The 19074-nt window shown below is 42.4% G+C and overlaps 1 protein-coding gene across 6 annotated transcripts in view; it reads left to right on the top strand.

The window, feature by feature from the left end:
• The window catches only part of MARF1 (meiosis regulator and mRNA stability factor 1), a 39198-nt gene that overhangs the window by 3324 nt on the left and 16800 nt on the right, over window positions 1-19074 (top strand). The window contains exons 2-17 of one of the 6 annotated variants that reach the window (XM_032392195.1): window positions 542-743; window positions 2907-3596; window positions 4346-4520; window positions 5449-5675; window positions 6760-6877; window positions 7456-7628; window positions 8865-9290; window positions 9492-9649; window positions 9737-9895; window positions 10934-11123; window positions 11844-12022; window positions 13588-13668; window positions 15987-16223; window positions 16353-16472; window positions 17169-17344; window positions 18651-18871. In XM_032392195.1, coding sequence (XP_032248086.1) covers window positions 600-743; window positions 2907-3596; window positions 4346-4520; window positions 5449-5675; window positions 6760-6877; window positions 7456-7628; window positions 8865-9290; window positions 9492-9649; window positions 9737-9895; window positions 10934-11123; window positions 11844-12022; window positions 13588-13668; window positions 15987-16223; window positions 16353-16472; window positions 17169-17344; window positions 18651-18871 — 3474 coding nt within the window. In that variant the 5' untranslated portion in view covers window positions 542-599. Of the gene's footprint in view, window positions 1-541; window positions 744-2906; window positions 3597-4345; window positions 4521-5448; window positions 5676-6759; window positions 6878-7455; window positions 7629-8861; window positions 9291-9491; window positions 9650-9736; window positions 9896-10930; window positions 11124-11843; window positions 12023-13587; window positions 13669-15986; window positions 16224-16352; window positions 16473-17168; window positions 17345-18650; window positions 18872-19074 lie in introns of all 6 variants that reach the window. The other 5 variants (XM_032392194.1, XM_032392196.1, XM_032392192.1 and 2 more) reach the window with 5 other exon arrangements.

The following is a 19074-nucleotide window of genomic DNA, read 5'->3' as shown; positions in this document are numbered from 1 at the left end:
GCCCTTGGCTAGAATGCTACTTTTATTCCTTATGATCTGACTTGTTGGGAGCCATTGTACCATAAATATAGTTGTGCCATAAGTACAGCTGCAGTCTCACTTTTTTACAAATTTGAGAGAGAACGGGAGTGCACACACAAGCTGGGGGGAGGGGAGAGGGAGAAGCAGGCTCCCCACTGAGCAGGGAGCCCAACTTGGAGCTCTTGATCCCAGGACCTGAAGATTGTGACCTGAGCTGAAGGCAGACACTTAACCGACTGAGCCACCCAGGCGCCCCTGCAGTCTCACTTTTTTTTTTTAAGATTTTATTCATTTGAGAGAGCGCGCACGCACACAAGCAAGGAGAGAGGCAGAGGGAGAGGGAGAAGCAGACTCCCTGCTGATCTGGAGCCCAACATGGGGCTCAGTCCCAGGACCCTGAGATCATGACCTGAGCCGAAGGCAGACACAACCATCTGAGCCACCCAGGTGCCACAAGTCTCACACTTTAATAGTGAAATTTGTACTTAGGCAAATAACTTTGAGATCTCATTCTTAACAGGGTGGAAGAATGAAAGAAAAGAAAGATGAAAGAATGTTGAACCACTTTGTATGGCTGTATGATGGAAGGAAGCGGAACTGAGGACTCCTGCAGTAGAACACCTGGATGGCTGCAACAAAATAATGATGCTAAGCCATGGCTTTGGAAATTCTCTAATTGCTTTTCTCGTCCTGAGCAGACATTGCCACTTAGTCCCCAAACGGTAACTATGCGCAAGACAGAGGATGTAGCAAATTCCTTATGCAAATAGATGTGCTGTCTGTTTGGTCTGGGGCAGTCTCTCTCTCCCTGGAGTCTGTGCTAAGTTTTACCTTGTATCCTGCTTATTCTTCTTCATAGCACATGATTATAATTCCTGACTCAAGGAGAGTGTAAATTTTTTAACTCCTGCACTCCTATTCTAAGGAACTGTAGGTGCTTTAAATATTTAATGTTAACATTTGGGGAAGATTTGTTTCTTAAGAAAGTCACAGATTCCAAAGATAAAATCCAGATTGTAGAGTCAAATCAGAGGAAAGTATAAAATAGATTTTATTTCACTCTAACCTTCTGAGGTTTGAGTCTTAAAATCAAGGGAAGATTGATAGGACCTTATTGGCAGTCTTTTCCTGTTCCAGATTTCTCTTGAATATTTAAATGTGTCTGTAACTTCCTTTGCCTTTTCATAGTGATTTTGACTTTTTCTGATTTCATTCCATGCACCATATTACCACATTTCTAGTCTATGTCTTTTTTTCTTTCTTTTTTTTTTTCTTTTTTGCTACTGCACTTGGGATTTAAATGAGTCTTTACTATGCATTTACATAAGGGTATTAGTAACTTTTTAAAAACTCAACTAAATTCCCAATCTTCTCCAGGTTTTCATTATATAGTTACCTTTTTTTGCATGGCATCAGTAATTGAGGTCGGTGACTTCAGGGGCACTTGGCAACAGGGTTGGCAGCTCAGACAGGGCTTCCTGGGATGGAGGATCTGGCCCTTATGGAGTCACACGATACAGGATTGCACTCAACTTTACAGATCCAGAAACCTGATTTTATCAGTGGCACCCAGGATTGAGTAAATTCAGGGGAACCAACTCATGATAATCCTGACCATAAGAGCCAGATCTTTTTTTTTTTTTTTTTTTTATGAGCCAGATCTCTATAAATCAGAATGCCAGTAATTTCCAGCCTAAACTGTAATTACCAAGAGGGCAGAACACACTGCTTGTTGGCAGTCAGTCAATTGCTATCTCCTCCCTTTTAGGAAATGTCCAAGTGAAAAATCCAAATTTCTCCTAAATGAGTGTACTCTCCTAGATGAGTGTAGAACCACAGCCAAAGGAGTGAAATCACAGCAGTCAGATGGCCCTTTCTATGCTCTGAGGGAAGAGCATGTCTCTCTCATTGTATCAGGACATCCTCTTTCTCTTAATAGTTCCTGCAGTCAGCCAGTAGGGGCTATTGATTAGTTAGATCCCCTTTTCAGTAGCCAGGTACTCTGCTGAGTGCTTTATGTGCACTATCTCTTTTGTCCTTCTAACAACTGTAGGAGAAACTGAAATGTAGAGAGGTTATGTAACTTACCCAAGGTCCTAAAACAGTTCCTGAGTATCACATTCAAACCCAGGTCTCTGACACGGGTGCCATGCTATGACTTTGTAAATATACTGGCCTCCTGTGTCTGTGTTAGAGGCATATGACAGACTATTTCTCTGGAATCTTATTCCTAAATAGTTTTCTAATTACTCTAATTCTTGTCCCTGACTACAAAGTAATTGTTGGCATTATGGCTTTAGGTCATGATATCCTAGAGTTTGCCTAATAATGTCAACAACACATTTAAGACCTCTCCATGGATGGGCCACTGGGGCAGATGGCTATCTCATCCTTAATGTTTGGAATCGTCTGGAGGACCTTCCTAAATCCTTTATGGTCTGACTGCAAGAACTATTAAGTCTTTTCCTCCAAGCGCTTGGCTCATAAGCCATCTTTATTGAATACTGTTTGTGACTGTGTTGTTTTCATACCATCTGTTTTGTCTTTAGAAGACCCTGTGAGGCAAGGGGAAGTTATCAAAGGGAAGTCCCTGAGGCACAGATGGTTAACCTGCTTTGCTGAACATGTAAGCAGAACCCTCCCCCAGTCTCCTAAAATTCAGGAAGGACAGTCTTGATTTTAGTTGTCTGTTTTGGTGTTCACCTCCTGCAGGCCTCTCTGAAGAATGCCCCTGGTTTCAGCTGCCATTCCATATTGTTTGGTTATGGTTGAGTGATGTAAACAGGACTGAACGCTGTTTCCATTTTTGGATTGCAGTAGGATGTGAGTAACCAAAAGTCTCTGGCCTCCTGACATTAACTGGCGTTCTGATCTTCTCTTCCCAGAAAGATTACATGGAGAACAAGAAAGTTGCTGTGGAATTAAAGGATGTGCCATCTCCCCTTCATGCTGGCTCTAAACTTTTTCCAGCAGTCCCACTTCCAGATATCCATTCTCTTCAGCAACCTAAAATACAGCTTTCACCTGTCCCCAAAGTAAGCTGCTGTGCTCATTGCCCTAATGAACCCTCCACGTCGCCAATGCATTTTGGTGGTGGTGGTGGTGGTGGTAGCGGAGGTACTGGTAGCTTGATTCACCCCGGCGCGCTGTTAGACTCGCAGAGCACCAGGACCATCACGTGTCAGGTAGGGTCAGGGTTCGCTTTCCAGTCTGCGTCTTCACTCCAGAATGCCTCAGCTAGGAACAATTTGGCCGGCATTGCAAGTGACTTTCCCAGCATGTGTCTAGAAAGTAATCTATCTTCCTGCAAACACCTGCCCTGTTGTGGGAAGCTTCATTTCCAATCATGTCACGGTAACGTGCACAAGCTGCATCAGTTCCCGGCTCTCCAGGGCTGCGCCTCTGCTGGCTATTTCCCCTGTTCTGATTTCACAAGCGGGGCTCCAGGGCATTTGGAAGAGCACATTTCACAGTCGGAGCTAACGCCTCACTTGTGCACCAATTCTTTGCACCTAAATGTGGTACCTCCGGTTTGTTTAAAGGGCTCACTTTACTGCGAAGACTGTCTCAACAAGGTGTGTATCTTTTTATTTATTCTGTTGGGCGCGGCTGACCTTTGAGGAATGACTTTCTTAAAGTAGATAGATGTTTCTTGAAAAATCTTTATTGTGCGCGGGGGTGAAGATTCTTCTGTGAGGTAGCTTTCACCCCATCAACATAGCTTCTCTTGGTCCTGAGAGAAGCAAAGGGTAAAAGGGGAAGGGCCATTCAAAAAAGTGCAGAGTCATTATTTATGTAGTTTATGCTTTTAGAGGCTCTTGTTGTAATCAGGCTGTTTCCTACGTGTAAACCGAGTTCGGCAAAGCTTCGTGTTCTGTTTTGTCTTTAAAGGCTAGAGCACGATTGCAGTTTCTCATAACTAACACCTTATACATGGACCCATTCATGTAATGTAGGTCACGCCATGTTGTGCCTTTGTAGTAATTTGAGGGACTTGGAACTTGGCCTCAATCACACCGGTGTTAAAAATCTGTTACCTTCACGTAAAGTGTATTTGGGGTCGCCTTTGGAGGATACACATGCCCTAGAATGATCATGTGACTACCTTCCCAGATCATTTCAAGTCACTTCTTGAAGTGAGTTTATGAATTGATAGCTAATAGTTCTGGGAATGCCCTGAAATACTGAAAATACATTCCATCAGAGGTTAACAGGTGGAAAGAAGAAACACTTAGACTGTGTTTTCAGTTGTTGTTTATAACTCTAGGTTCTGAAATGATGTATCTGAAACCTCCTCCTTTTCTTAAAAAAATTTTTAAAACAGCCGGCAAGAAATAGTATAATTGATGCTGCTAAAGTCTGGCCAAATATACCACCTCCAAATACTCAAACTGCACCTGTTACTATTCCTCTGTGTAATGGCTGTGGAACCAAAGGAACAGGGAAGGAGACCACGTTGTTATTGGCGACCAGTCTAGGCAAAGCTTCTTCGAAATTTGGTAAATGACAGTATGGTATAAAATGTGCATATTTAAGTAGTTTTCAGTATCTGATACTAACACTGCATTTAATCACCTCGAAAAGAAAAGATTCCTTGTGGTTCTGAAGCTACTGGGTAAATGAGTCTCCATTTCTACCTCTTGGTAAAAATCTTTTTATTCTTAGAGACCAACAAGCCATTTGCCTTTTATGTTGAGCTGCTGCTGTTTGAGACCAGAAGCTGTGTATAGAAAAACAGGGAGTATATTAGGAGAAATCAGTGCTAGAGGGGACTCCTTGTCAACTTAGGTTCAAAATCACACTGTTAGTTGTGCACTCCATGGAAGAACTTAATATTTAGAAAGATTTTGTAATGGTTGATGAAAAACTAATTGAAAAAACCTAATGTCATTTCCCCCCAAAAGTAGTTAATGTGATATGTTATCTTTTGAAAGCATTTTTTTTAAATATTAGATGTTAATGCAGTGTTAAAATTTTTTTTTTTTTAATCAAGAACAGTAACAAGTTCACCCTTTGTCACCTCTTCATTGGTCTTCCATACGAGCAGGTAGACAAGCGTGGGCAGAGCATGACAATCAGGTCCCAGAGCTGCAGTGTCCGTTTACCTCCGCGTTAGTGTTAAGAGAAGCATAATGATCAGCATGAGAATGGCTCATGCATTGCAGTGGATTTATTGTGGGCTTGAAGTAACTTGACCTTTAGAATTGTTCTCTCCTGAAAAAGAGGAATAATCGCTTAGAAATACTATTGGAACTTGCAGTTGTGCTCTTAGGTCAGCCGGTGAGGTTGGTATCCTTAAGCTTAACATCAATCAGTAATTTCGTTTTTCTGCCACTAAGAATGATAGCTAGCTACCTATTATTTTATTTTTAGTTTGCAATTTTTTTTTTCCACTATGTGTGATTGAAAGTGTTAACATTTCCTAAGGGTCACCAGAAGTTGCACTAGCCGGACAGGTGCTGGAAAACTTACCCCCCATTGGAGTTTTTTGGGATATTGAAAACTGTTCAGTTCCCTCTGGCCGTTCAGCTACTGCTGTTGTACAGAGAATCCGTGAGAAGTTTTTTAAAGGCCACAGAGAAGCAGAATTCATCTGTGTGTGCGACATTAGTAAAGAAAACAAAGAAGTTATTCAAGAGCTGAATAACTGCCAGGTAAAAAAAAAAAAAAAAAGAATTTTAATCTATTATGGTAGGAGAATAAGCACATGTGGGTTTTTTTTTTAAAGAATTTTAATTCAAAGTTTAATACACATTTGTCCTGAGTTTGCAAATAAAGGAAATTAGCAAAAGATTATTTCTAAAGTACTAGAAGTCATTTAATCATAACTGATCTTCCAATAATCTGCTTGTATGTAACTAGTGCTCTGCTAGTATGATGGTTACATTTATATCCTTTGTTTTGACTTCCATGACTGCTCTGTGCAAAGGGCTCATTGGATTTATTATTTGAAATATTACAAATTTAACTGAAGCACCAAGATGTTAAGCAACTTTTTAAAGATCACGTGGCCAATAAATGGATGAGCTAGGATTTAAATCCAGATTGGCTGCAAAGTCTATTAAGCTGGAACTAGAATCCAGTTCTTTTGACTCGTAGACAAGTAATTCTATCGATACACCGTATTGTTGCCTAAAATTCTATATTTGTGCTCCTTAAAAAATGAATAAATCTTATTGTGTATTGCACGTAGTTGAAGCACCTCTCAAAACCTTTCCTTGCTCTGGAGACTTCTGTGTAAGCCTGAGGGCTTTAACAGAAATAAACACATTTTAACTCTGTTGGGGACAGATGCCTCTCCTCTCCCACCACCTGACCCCACATCCTGGAAGCCACAGACAATGTATAGTGGAGACAAATGACATCAAATACAGCGCTGAATCTTACCTTCATCATATACCAGTCTCTGCTACTTCCCCAGCTGTTGGCAAAAGCTATTAGAGCTAATTTACCTACTTCAAATTTCACTTCCTTTTCTGCCTGTTTTCTCAAAGGCAGATGGACGAAGTACAAAAGCAGAAGATTAGAGAGGCGAGAAGAGATAATAATGGGTCTAGCTCATTTGTATGGAGAGACAAATTTGAAATTATTGAGATCCACTTATAATTTTTTTCCATTCCTAAGTGGCAGTAATAACAAGAGTGTCTTTCCTCAGGGACCATCTGTTAAGATGCAGGCAGAATGCGTAGTGGTTTTTCTGACCTCAGCTCTTGCTCATTTGTCCTTACTTTAACGCAGGTAACCGTTGCCCACATCAATGCTACAGCAAAGAATGCAGCTGACGATAAGCTCCGCCAGAGTCTCCGGAGGTTCGCGAACACGCACACTGCTCCGGCCACTGTGGTTCTTGTGTCAAGTAAGTGCAGAAGCGTCTGCTAATTTCCACTAAACTCACTGTATGGGAATTGTTACAGAAGCCAGAACATGTTTAAATAAAATATGCCCCCAGAGAGGCTGAAATACACAGGACATATTTATGCTTATGTCTGAGAGCTGTTTAGAGAAGAAATGGAGTCTGTGTGGGTTTTGTGTATTTTCTCCTTAGAATGTGAGTACAGATTCTTGTGGGGCCAGTTAAAGAAAATGTGACTTTTTTTTTTTAACCCTGGGCCCAGTATTGCAAATTTTAATAATCTAAGAAGAATCATTTCCAAAGTTGATGCTCCCCAAAATGTTAATATTTCTTCTCTTCTACGAGAAGTAACATGTGTCTTGGAATTCAGTATAAGTATGTGCTAAAATTGTCTTGTGTTAATTCTTCTGATATGGAATGTGTTCCTGTTCTAAGAAGAAGGGGGTAGGAGGTGGGGAGCAACTCTGAATACTGTAGTCCAGCCATTTCTTTTTTTCTCGGTGGGTGTCAATGGAGTTGTGTGTCTCTGTCCAGTCCATCTAATGTTTGGGGACGGGGGTGGGCTATACCTTTTCTTTCAGCTGATGTCAATTTTGCATTGGAACTCAGTGACCTGAGACACAGGCATGGTTTCCACATAATTTTGGTCCATAAAAACCAGGCCTCAGAAGCACTGCTGCATCATGCCAATGAGCTGATCAGATTCGAAGAGTTCATTTCTGACCTGCCCCCCAGGTTACCACTAAAAATGCCAGTAAGTGGGTTTGTGTTCTTTTTTGCTGTATTCTGATGTTACATTATGGAGGCTGAAGACCACCCATAACAGGGGCCACCAAGTGAGGCTGCTCTTTGTAGGAGGCTGGCCAGAGTTTTGAAATAAGGCTTAGAAATAGTTCTTCTCTTACAAATATACAGAGAATTGATATGTATGGATTTTGCTTTTATTTTGTTGCACAGTATCATAGGGAATTGATGTGTAGGTTAACCTTACCAATAGCCACTTCTCAGTGTCTCCAAAGCTAGCAGTGTTCTGTGTCCAGTGGATGGAAGTAATGGAAACATTTATTACTGCTTTTGCCTCCAGGCATGGGTAAAGAATATAAGGATGGTTTGCACACACTCGTGGTTGCAGTCAAATAAACAGAGAAATTATACACTTTTTTTTTAAAGATTTATTCATTTAAGAGAGCACACATGCGAGCGAGCAGGGGGAAGGACAGAGGGAGAGAGAGAATCTCAAGCAGACGCCATGCTCAGTGTGGAGCCCGACATGGGGCTCGATTCCATGACCCCAAGATTGTGACCTGAGCTGAAACCTAAGAATCGGAGGCTTAATCAACTGAGCCACCCAGGTGCCCCTAATTGTACACTTTTTAGGCATTTAATCCTCAAGCCCCAGAAACCCCTGGGCCTGTTTACTACAGTTTCATTTCCCACCATGCACGTGCACTTGCACATTTTGTAGTGGTTATTGCTACAGCTGTAGCTCGTTGAGCCACATGCTAGGAGAATGTGAGCATATTTCCAGCAGGGTGAGCATTTCTTAAGGTCTTGATTTGGGACAAGCATGTTTACGACAGTGTTGAGCTGTTTTTAAGCTATTTGGAGAATATATATGTGACTCCTGAAGAAATCGGCATTCCCTTTTCTAACGTTAAAGGACTTTAAGTCAGTTGTAGTATTTTAGGTAACAGATTGTCCACTTTTGAGATCCTTATTCTTTATGGTAAAAAAAAAAAAAAGACTTGATTATTCAGAACTTTAAATCTTGCCATTCTCATTCACTAGAATGATCATTTAAGGTATATTTCTCTCTTTCTGTGTTTTTCAGTCTAAGTAAGTTTACCTTCTCCCCTCTACATCATTGTTACCTCCCCTCCAAGGCTAAGGCTGTTAGCTTCAGTCTGGAGATCACTCCTTGTTCTAATTGTGTAATTGAACGTGTGCCCCTGAGTTAACCTGTTGTAACACTTCTCCTCTGTATCAGCAGTGCCACACTCTGCTCTATGTTTATAACCTACCAGCAAATAAAGATGGCAAGAGCATCAGCAACAGGCTCAGGCGCCTGTCTGATAATTGTGGTGGGAAAGTGCTGAGTATCACAGGCTGCAGTGCGATTCTCCGCTTCATAAACCAAGATAGTGCGGAACGGGCTCAGAAGCGAATGGAAAATGAAGATGTCTTTGGTAATAGGATCATTGTGTCATTTACTCCAAAAACTAGAGAACTCTGTGAGACAAAGAGTTCCAGTGCAATTGCCGATAAAGCGAAGTCTCCCAAAAAACTTAAGAATCCAAAATTGTGCCTCATCAAAGATACAAGTGAACAATCTTCCAGTGCCAAAGCCACGCCTGGAAAAGGGTCGCAGGCAAATTCTGGATCTACTACAAAAAACACAAATGTTAAAAGTTTACAGGTAACTTTGATACCTCTTGCTTTCTGAAGTTTATGGTAGGTTTGGTTTCTTTGTGTCTGTGTTTGATATGCCCGCTTGCTTTTGGCATGTCCTTTTTTATTTCCATTTTTGACCATACTCAGAGTTCCATGTTTCCTGGACAGGCTTTAAGACACGTTGGGTACTTACATTTTCATCTCCGCCGCGCTTGTCTCTTTTAAGGAGCTGTGCCGCATGGAGTCGAAGACCGGGCCTAGAAACAGTGACTCCCAGCAAGGTAACCTGAGGCCGGCGGCACCTCTTCACAGAAGCTTGAGTGCGGCAGCGCCCGCAGCTAAAAACTCGGGCACAGCAGAGTCTGCTTACAAAACCAATCCGAAGTAGGTTCCATTACTCTTTCTCACAGATGATTGTCTAATGTGAAGGAAATCCAGTGACCCTTCCCCGTCACTTTTTCTCTCCATTAGAAAAGAGAACCTCTGTGCCCGAAGTGTCACCAGTTCTCCCATAGAGAAAAAAGATAAAGAGGAGACCCCGTTCCAAGTGAGTTACCCATCGGCTTTTAGCAAGTTGATCGCATCAAGGCAAGTCAGTCCTCTGCTCACCGCACAGTCATGGTCTTCTCGGTGAGTCTAGCTTTTTGGTCGTGGGGGTAGTTACCTGCAATAGGAGGGATTACGAAATAACATCTGTTTAAAAGAATGCAAGCAATACAGGGGTACATAAAGTAAACGATGAGTCTTCCACCCCTCCTCCTCCAGCCTCCCTTTTCCTCGGTTAATCTTAGCTAGCGTTTGGGGGCAGTGCTTCTCACCGTTTCTCCCTCCTGCACGTGGGAATCTGGGTAGGCAGAGGTCAGAGAAACTTGTCTAGGAGTCCCTGGCCTGGATGGGAGGCATGTTAACATGTCCTTACTTGTGTCCTCCTCTCTTCGTCATGTTGTGGAAAAAGCCCAAACTGGACACGCATTGGTTATTCTTATTCCTAGGGTAATTACCAGGAGCTGTTTGAAAAGCAAGGGTCTCTGTAAACCACTGTAATTACCTAAGTAACACTTACCTAAGTTCTCCAAATTCATACTGAGTACTTCTGGGGGCCTGGAGGACAGGAGGCATAAGGCCACGTTGCATCACGTGAACTCTTTCAAGCATTGTATTTTTTTGCTGAGTTGGTGAAGACTCGCTCCAGAAAGTGACTTTAGATCTGTAAAGTTACATTTTAAAATTCACGTGAAAGTTTTCCTGATCTGGAGAAAGACTATAACACATGAGCAAGGATATCTAGCATTTTCAGAGCCAGGGAGAGGTTAAATGACTTACATGAGTATCACAGGCTAATTAACCAAGAATAAATACCCAAAGTGGAAAATTAATTCATTAGGCCCACCTATAATTTTTGTCTTTAGTTTTAAATAATCCAGTGAAAGAATATTTGATATTAAATCATGTACTGGTTGTTAATAGGGATCAACAGGTAGTGCTTTGACAATAAATCTAAATCCATGTTTATTTAAGATAAATATACATTTGAAAACCAAATATTTAGTTTGGTTGTATTGTGGAAAGTTGTTTCTATATATAGCTTTGAGCAAAGCCTAAATGATACAAACTAAATAAATAGAATCACAGTTTTTAAAAATAATTTAATATGTATGTCTTAAGCAGGAGTATGTCTCCAAACCTTTTAAACAGAGCGTCCCCGCTTGCTTTCAACATTGCAAATCCAAGCATTGGTGCCGACAGCCCAGACCCATTTGCAAATGGTGCTGACATCCAGATCAGCAACATCGACTACAGATTATCCCGGAAGGAGCTGCAGCAGCTCATGCAGGAAGCGTTTTCTAGGCACGGCAAGGTAACCTTTTCTCTCTTGTTCCTGCCTTTCTTTTACCCTTTGCTAGCACTCCAACTCAAGAGAATGTCATTCAACACACATAACCACAGCCAGGATATAAGGATTACTGAATGAGTTTGAACTCCATCCTTTTTCCTTTGGTCTGCTCATGGTGATACTGTACATCCAGTTTTTAGGACAAAGCCCCAGAGAGCAAGAGACCTAGTGGAGAAGCACTTATGGTCATGGGCAGGGAAATAAGTGGCACTTTGGGAAATAAAACACAGATGGATTTTATTTAGCTCTGGCTGCTAAAATACAGAAATAGGATTCTAAAGTAACTTTGGCTGTTTTTGTTAACATCTTACTGTATTGATGCAGTTTTTAGGTGCTGTTTGCTATAAGTGCACCTTTTCCAGATTATTAAAATGGCTATGCCCCCAGGTGTTTGCAGGGTCCAGAGAAGACCCCAAAGACTCCTCACATGTATTGGCTCCTGAGCCTGCATGGGAGTGCTGTGTGTGCCAGAGCATGCAGGCAGGCCAGGCCAGTTTCATATTCCTGAAGGTCACCCAGTTCTAGTTCACTTAGGTTTTGCTTGGCAGAAGTGTAGAGTTCGGACAAGTTCCCTCACAGAAGCACGGAAGTCCGCAAACGTGTTCCCTAATGATTCACCTTCAGTTTTAAGATGACAGGGTTCTGGGTAGACATAGCATTCCATTTTCCTTTTTACTGCTGTAGGTGAAGAGTGTTGAGCTCAGCCCCCATACAGATTATCAGCTCAAGGCTGTTGTTCAGATGGAGAACTTACAAGAAGCAATCAGTGCGGTGAATAGCCTCCACAGATACAAAATTGGCAGCAAGAAGATCCTGGTCTCACTTGCCACAGGAGCTGCTAATAAATCACTCTCTTTACTGAGGTAAAAACAAACCATTTATTTCAGGAAATAACATTTTGGCCCAGAAATAACTTTGGAAATAAGAAAATAGATTTGATCACTCTCCCAACCCTCTTAGGCGATTACATATGCAATAGTGCTTACTCTTAATTGGTAGAGCTTACAAATAAGTTAGAAGTTAGCAATAAGCTAGTTAGAATAGTTCGACTCTTGTTCAAGTCATTCCTCAAAGGGGAGGTACAGCTTAAACTTGGCAGGCAGTTAGGAGTAAAATAATACACCACATATCCAGAACAGGTTCTAAAAATAGCCCTCTATGATAAAAGTTTATAAGCCTGGAAAGTCTGAAATACTACCTCCAAATCTTAGGAGAAGGTAGGTTTGTCTGTAAAGGGTAGATCTACAAAGCTCCAAGCTCTCAACCTGCAGATAGATCCTTAACATCAAATAGACACTCCGTAAGTCTGCATTATGATTATGTCAATTGTAGGAATCTGGTGATGATTTTATTCTTAATGCGCTTTGGTGATTCTTCGGCTCTCCCTGTTTTGGGGGAAACTAGTAAAACAGAACTCACTCCTAAAAATCTGTTTGAATTCTCAGAGGTCTTTTTCTGTGACATGTACTTCACCATTATTTTAAATTACGGTTTTTATCCCCTAGGATAAAAGTAATACTCATTGAAGAAACTTCAGAAAGGTCAGAAACATAAAGGAAGAGGGGGAGAAATCCATAATCCTGTGGCTCAAAGCCAGTCACTCAACAGTTTGCCTTTTGTTTTCCCTCTGAGTGTTTTTGGCTGCCTTTTTCTTTTTTAAAACCATAGTTGGAATGATACATTGTATTCAGTTTTGTATCCTCAACTATGGGAATTCCACACCCATGTGGAATTCATGAACCACAACGTGGCAGGAGACATTCAAGCTGTTCTGCTTTTTACTCTGAGTTAACAAGGTGTTTGTCTCATAGAGTAGTCAGTGTTCTTCTGATACACAGGTGTGAGAAGCCCTATGCTTGAGTTTGGTAAAAATCCCAGGGTGTCTTGACTTTATATTCTTTAATCACCTTGTCCCTAAAGTAATTTCTTTAAGTTTTTCCAGAAAATTAATTTTGACATATCAGAAACTGGTAAATTTATGTTGCACGGACCATTGAATAACATAGGGGTTAGAGGTGTCGACCCCCTCCCCATGCAGTCAGCAATCTGCACATAACTTCTGGCTCCCAAAATCTTAACTATTAATTGAATTACTGTTCACCAGAAGCCTTACTACTCACATAAACAATGGATTAACCCCTGTTTTGTATGTTATATGTGTTATATACTGTATTTTTACAAAAAAGTAAGAAGGAAGAAAATGTTACTAAAATCATAAGGAAGAGAACATACGTTTACAGAACTGTACTGCCTCGATCAAAAGAAATCCACATGTACGCAGACTCGTGAAGTTCAAACACATGTTGTTCAAGGGTCAGCTGTACTTTGTGTTAATTTTATGAGCTCAGTTTTTTAAATACAACTTGGAAATCATCTGTTGATGTCCAACGACATCTGTTCTCTGATTGAGTGCAATTTTGTTTTACAGTTCAGAAACAATGTCTATTCTTCAGGATGCTCCTGCCTGCTGTCTGCCTCTTTTTAAATTTACAGATCTCTATGAAAAAAAGTAAGTTAGGTTTATTTTTTTTCCTCATTGATCCAGTCAATACTGATCATCAGCTTCCACAATTCCTGTATTGATTAGTGACTGGCATAAAGCTGTCGTAGCTAGTCTTAAGGAATTTCCAGCCTGGTGGAGGAAAAGACATAAAAGCAATGGTATGCAGATTCAGAACCAGATTTTGATTTTAACATAACTTTCGTTTTTACTAAATTTAGACCTCAGTCCCTAAAGCTGTACTTTCATTTTTTTTCCAATTGATCGATGAGTTTTGTTCTTCATTGAGTGAACATTTTTGAACACCTTCTAGACTGTAAGCTCCAGGACAACAAGGACTTAGGATGGTCTCTTCAGTGCCCAGGGCTTAGTAGGTGCTCAGCAAGTATCAGTGGAATGAAAGTGTCAGGCTCTGTGCGGAACGCAGAGCTGAGAGGACACAACCCTTGTCCCTGAGGAGCTTATGTCTAGAAGGGAAGAGAAAACACTCACAGATCATTATAGAACCAAGAAAACTGTTCTAAAGGAGGAGCAGGGAGGAGAAACTGCTACGAGGATAGAAGGAACAAGGATTGGGACTATTACTCTGTGAACCGTGGGAGCCCTGAGTCGAGGAGGGAGAGGGGAGGTGTGGTGGCGGGAACCACGCTTCAGGAAGATTTTTCCGGTGATGGTTCCGTCTGCAATGGAATGGACAGGGCAGGGAGGGAGATAGTGGAGGGACAGACACCAGTCCCCAGGCCTGGGCAGATGCTGTTGGAACACCCAAGTTTGAGTCGTCAGTGAGACAGGACTTGGTGACTAGTTTTATGCAGCCGGCAAGGAAACAGTAGAGGTCATTTTGATTCTGAGGTTTTTTGCCCCAGATGACTGGGAGGATGGTTGTATGGTTAAACCAGAAATGGAGAAATAAAGCATGTTTGGGAGGTACAGTGAATTTTTGACCTTGGTTTTGGACACTTGAGATACAGAGTTGTGGCAGTTATTTTCCTAAAGGGGATCATGAAAGACAGGGGAGCAGATAGGGAGGGAGAGGGAACCCAGAGAAAGACAGAACTGGATGAAATGCCACCAGAGACGGGAAGTGGGAGAGAACCCAGAGGTGAGGGTGACATCAGGACGTGTGGGGATGGTGCGAGATTTGGCAGGGAGGAGGAGGCTGCTGGTGACTTGAGAGCCATCCCTACAGAGTCCTGTGGATAAAATCCTGGGGGGAACAGGCTGACAGACTGGATGGTGAAATGGCAGAGCAGCTCCCGAGAGAGCAGCTGTTTCCATTAGAGGCACGACGAGGTTACAGGACTGAGTGAGAGCACCAGGGGTGTATGTGTTCAGGGGCAGACAGCGTGAGTGAGGGCGAGGGCGTGAGACCGCGTTTGGTCAGGGGGACGTGTGAGCATCAGTGTGGGGCCCTGGGAAGAAACCACTGGAACGGCTAATGTTGAATGTGCGCTTAAGGTGTGCCAAGCTTTTTCCAGACATAACATTTAATCCTCATATCAACCCTGTGAGGTAGGTATTATATTCCCATTTTGCATTTGGGAAAGCTGAGGCCTGGATTGGTTCTAGAAGGTGACTAAGGCCACACAGGTTGAGTTAGGATGTGAACTCAAACATGTCTGCCTTCTGACCCTGTGCCTTTTTTTCTTTTCTTTTCTTTTCTTTTTTGAGAGAGAGAGCACAAGCAGGGGGAGCGGCAGGCAGAGGGAGAGGGAGAAGCAGGCTCCCCACTAAGCAGGGAGCCCAGGATCACGACCTGAGCTAAAGGCAGACACTCAACCTACTGAGCCACCCAGGCACACCTTGTGGCTTTAAGCTCCAAGTGTGAAAGACCTGCGTCGGGGGGATGATTGAGGAGTTGAGCCTCAGGGAGTGTGGGTCATGAGGTTGAGGCATAGATGAGGTGAGGGAGTAGCTGGGAAGAAGTACACCTCTTCTGAGGGAGGAGAGCAGACATGGTGAGGGGGTAGGTAATACAGAGGGATTTCCAGCTTGGGGGAACCAGGATGAAAGAGGTCATTATCAGATAGCTTTCCATCTCAGAAAATTAGGTGAGGTCATTTACAGAAACTGCAGGGTTCGAGGAATAAGTACCAAATGACATAGTGACTAATGGGCAATGAGCCAGAGGTGACTCGAAGAAGTGCCAAGCATTACTGGTTTGGTAGTGAATGAATTTATAGTAGAATTATTCCAGTTTTACTTTTGAAGAGACAGAGGAACCATTCTTGGCAATAGCCCTTTATTTCATCAGATACATAGGCATTGCTGTATAATCAAAGAGAAACATTCTAAATCAGCCTATCTCTCCTTTTCCTCGCTTTTAGGTTTGGACACAAGTTGAATGTGTCGGATTTATATAAATTAACAGACACGGTCGCAATCCGTGAACAAGGGAATGGCAGACTGGTGTGTCTCCTACCGAGCAGTCAGGCCCGGCAGAGCCCCTTGGGGTCTTCCCAGTCACATGATGGCTCCTCGACGAATTGCAGCCCAATTATATTTGAAGAGTTAGAATATCATGAGCCTGTCTGCAGACAGCATTGTTCCAATAAGGACTTCAGGTATAACACTCATTTCCCTTTAGAAATTATCCTTTTGTATAAGGTGATGGAATATCTGTTACAGTTACCTTGCAAATGTTTTAGACCACGGAGAAAAGTCAGCTAACTGTTGTGTTCTCTTTTCTGTAGTGAGCATGAATTTGATCCAGACTCCTATAAGATTCCTTTTGTGATTCTCTCGTTGAAGACATTTGCACCCCAGGTTCATAGTCTTCTGCAGACTCACGAGGGCACTGTGCCTTTATTAAGGTGAACATGTCAAAGCCATTGAGATATGATGCCTTGGTTCTCCTCTTTCTAGAAAGTCTGCCCTCTGCCCACACCTCTTCCCAAGCGAGTATTATAGAATGCTTCATCCTAACATTTTTAGCACCGTGCAGTCAAAGTATATCTGAAATGGGAAAAAAATTTGTGTGTGTGCTGATTTTTAGAAATGTAAGCAATGAATAGGAACGTTTCTTCCCCACAGAGATGAGATTAGTGTAAACGCTGTACTAGACGTATGCATGCGTGCTGCAAGGGTGTACAGAACCTCAAGCAGTAGATTGTAAAGCTTGAGAGAGAGGTGTTCTTCAGAAGGCTATGTAATCATCCCGTGGGCCACGCGGTACACTTAATATAGGGGCCAGCATGGGACAAAGTTTGCCCTAAAGCCATTGATACCTTAAGCAGGTATAAATAACTGGCTTGGAACCCAGTTGCCTTGTTTCTCACACCCTCTGCTGGAACATTGTCCAGGTATTTCTGGTATCCTCAGAATGCATCAAAGAGGTCAATGCCACAGTGATGGTCTCCCCCCTCCCTGGGACCTGAATTTTCACGTTCAAACCCAGATCCTGAGGATTTAAGGAGAAATGGTTTATGAATGGATTTATTAAAGATTTCAGTTTAGCAGGTGCTTTGCTTTTCCATTATTTTGATTAGCCTTCTTTTCCCCCACTTCAGCTTTCCAGATTGTTACGCTGCTGAGTTTGGTGAACTGGAAGTAGTGCAGGAGACTCAAGGGGGTGTTCCCTTGGAACACCTCATCACCTGTGTTCCAGGTGTCAACATTGCCACTGCACAGAATGGCGTCAAAGTGGTCAAATGGATTCACAACAAGCCCCCGCCTCCCAACACGGGTAGGAGTCAGGCTTTCGGTTTTTCTGAGCCACTGGCTACCGTGAGAGGAGCCTGCTGGCTTTTATGTTGTATGGCAGCACTGTTTGCCAAGCGCAAAGCACCGTGAATGTCTCCTTTGATCTTTTAAAAACTGAAACTACTCTCTAAAGTGCTGAAGATCTGGCAGAACCAGACTTTTTGCAAGGACCAGCATAAATTCCGTAATAAAATTTAAAACCCACATTTCACAGTTACAATCTCTTTAGCCCTACCTAATTTCGTGAAGCTTTTTGGCTTGTCAGTTGACTGGCCTTTTAAAAATCGTTTCACATATTTGAAAGAAATACCTCTAAATGCAGTTTTACCTTTGAAATTCATTTTGGTCAACGTTTCTGACTTTGATAAATATGAAAACAGATTTAGCTGCCAGTGTAAAGGACCAGGCAATGTAAACCTAGCTTTGGGTGAGTTTCTGCGTTCTGGGCCTCCCCTGGGCTGCAGGTGTCTAACCCCGCCACCTGGGAACAGCACTGAAAATTGTTGCCTTCCTATGGGTGTGTCCTTCTCTTTGACCCCAAACACTTCCTCTTTGCTCCTCCCTGTATGGCAAGAAAGGTAAGGATTACCAGGGAAGGAAAAATGTTTGTATCAGAGCTGCTTACCACTTTCTCCTGCCTTTCCCCTCAGTCCTAGACCACACAGGCTCCCATATACTTGTGCTCTTTCTCCTTTCTCGTTAGCCTGCCAGTCTTGTAGAAAGGTTTCCATCCGATTATACTTTCATAATTAAAACTTTTTCTTGATTACATGGACATTCAAGATAAATGCAAGAACCTCTTTCTTAGTTTTATATCAGCTAGTTTTATGTTACCGCTTTCCATGGTTCCCTGAGCAATGTTTTCAGCTTCCCTACGGGTTTGTTAGGCTTTTCTGGGCTACCTGCTTGCTGCCCATCTATAACTTTGTTTCTGTGGGAAAGTATGTTCCATGGGACCAAGTTACAAATGAATCTTTGAAATACAACCAGTTTATAAGCTGCAAACGTCCTGTGTAATATCACTTCTGCTTTAACACTGCTGAACTATGCTTTACTTTGACTACAGGACTTTGAGAAGTAGTAGTAAAGCATCTGCCAGCCCATAAAGAAGTTGGGCTAGCCCGTAGATTATATGGGACCTGAGTATAGACACTGAGAAGTAAAGCAGCCCTTTGGTCTCATCTCCTTGGTCATGGTTGAGCTCAGGCGAGGGAGGGTGACGTTAGTTAACTTTCTTTTAGGGGTGAAATCCTATCTTAGGCATGTTCCGTTTTTCTCCCCCTGTCTAGACCCTTGGCTTCTGCGTTCTAAAAGTCCTGTGGGCAACCCCCAGCTGATCCAGTTCAGCAGGGAAGTGATTGACCTGCTGAGGAGCCAACCGTCCTGTGTCATCCCCATTAGTAATTTCATCCCGTCCTACCACCACCATTTTGCAAAGCAGTGTCGGGTATCAGACTATGGATATTCCAAGCTGATAGAATTATTGGAAGCCGTGCCTCATGTATTGCAGGTAAGGAAAGCTTAAGGATTACTTGTTTAAGGACGGGAATGTTCCTCCGTGGCTTTGGCTCCTTCCAGGAAACAGGATAGCTGGTAACCTCATTCAAGGTGGCTTCTCAGTTTTTCTAGAAAACTGTGAGTTTAAACATAAAGAAGGAACCCCTTAGAGCACTGAGGAGTATTTTCCTTCTAATCTCTGTAGACTCACCTTCC

This window comes from Phoca vitulina, unplaced genomic scaffold (assembly GCF_004348235.1).
Source record: "Phoca vitulina isolate PV1807 unplaced genomic scaffold, GSC_HSeal_1.0 scaffold66, whole genome shotgun sequence".
In the NCBI taxonomy this organism is placed as follows: Eukaryota; Metazoa; Chordata; class Mammalia; order Carnivora; family Phocidae; genus Phoca; species Phoca vitulina.
The sequence above is the reverse complement of the archived record's forward strand: the minus strand, read 5'-3'. Positions and strand labels throughout refer to the sequence as shown.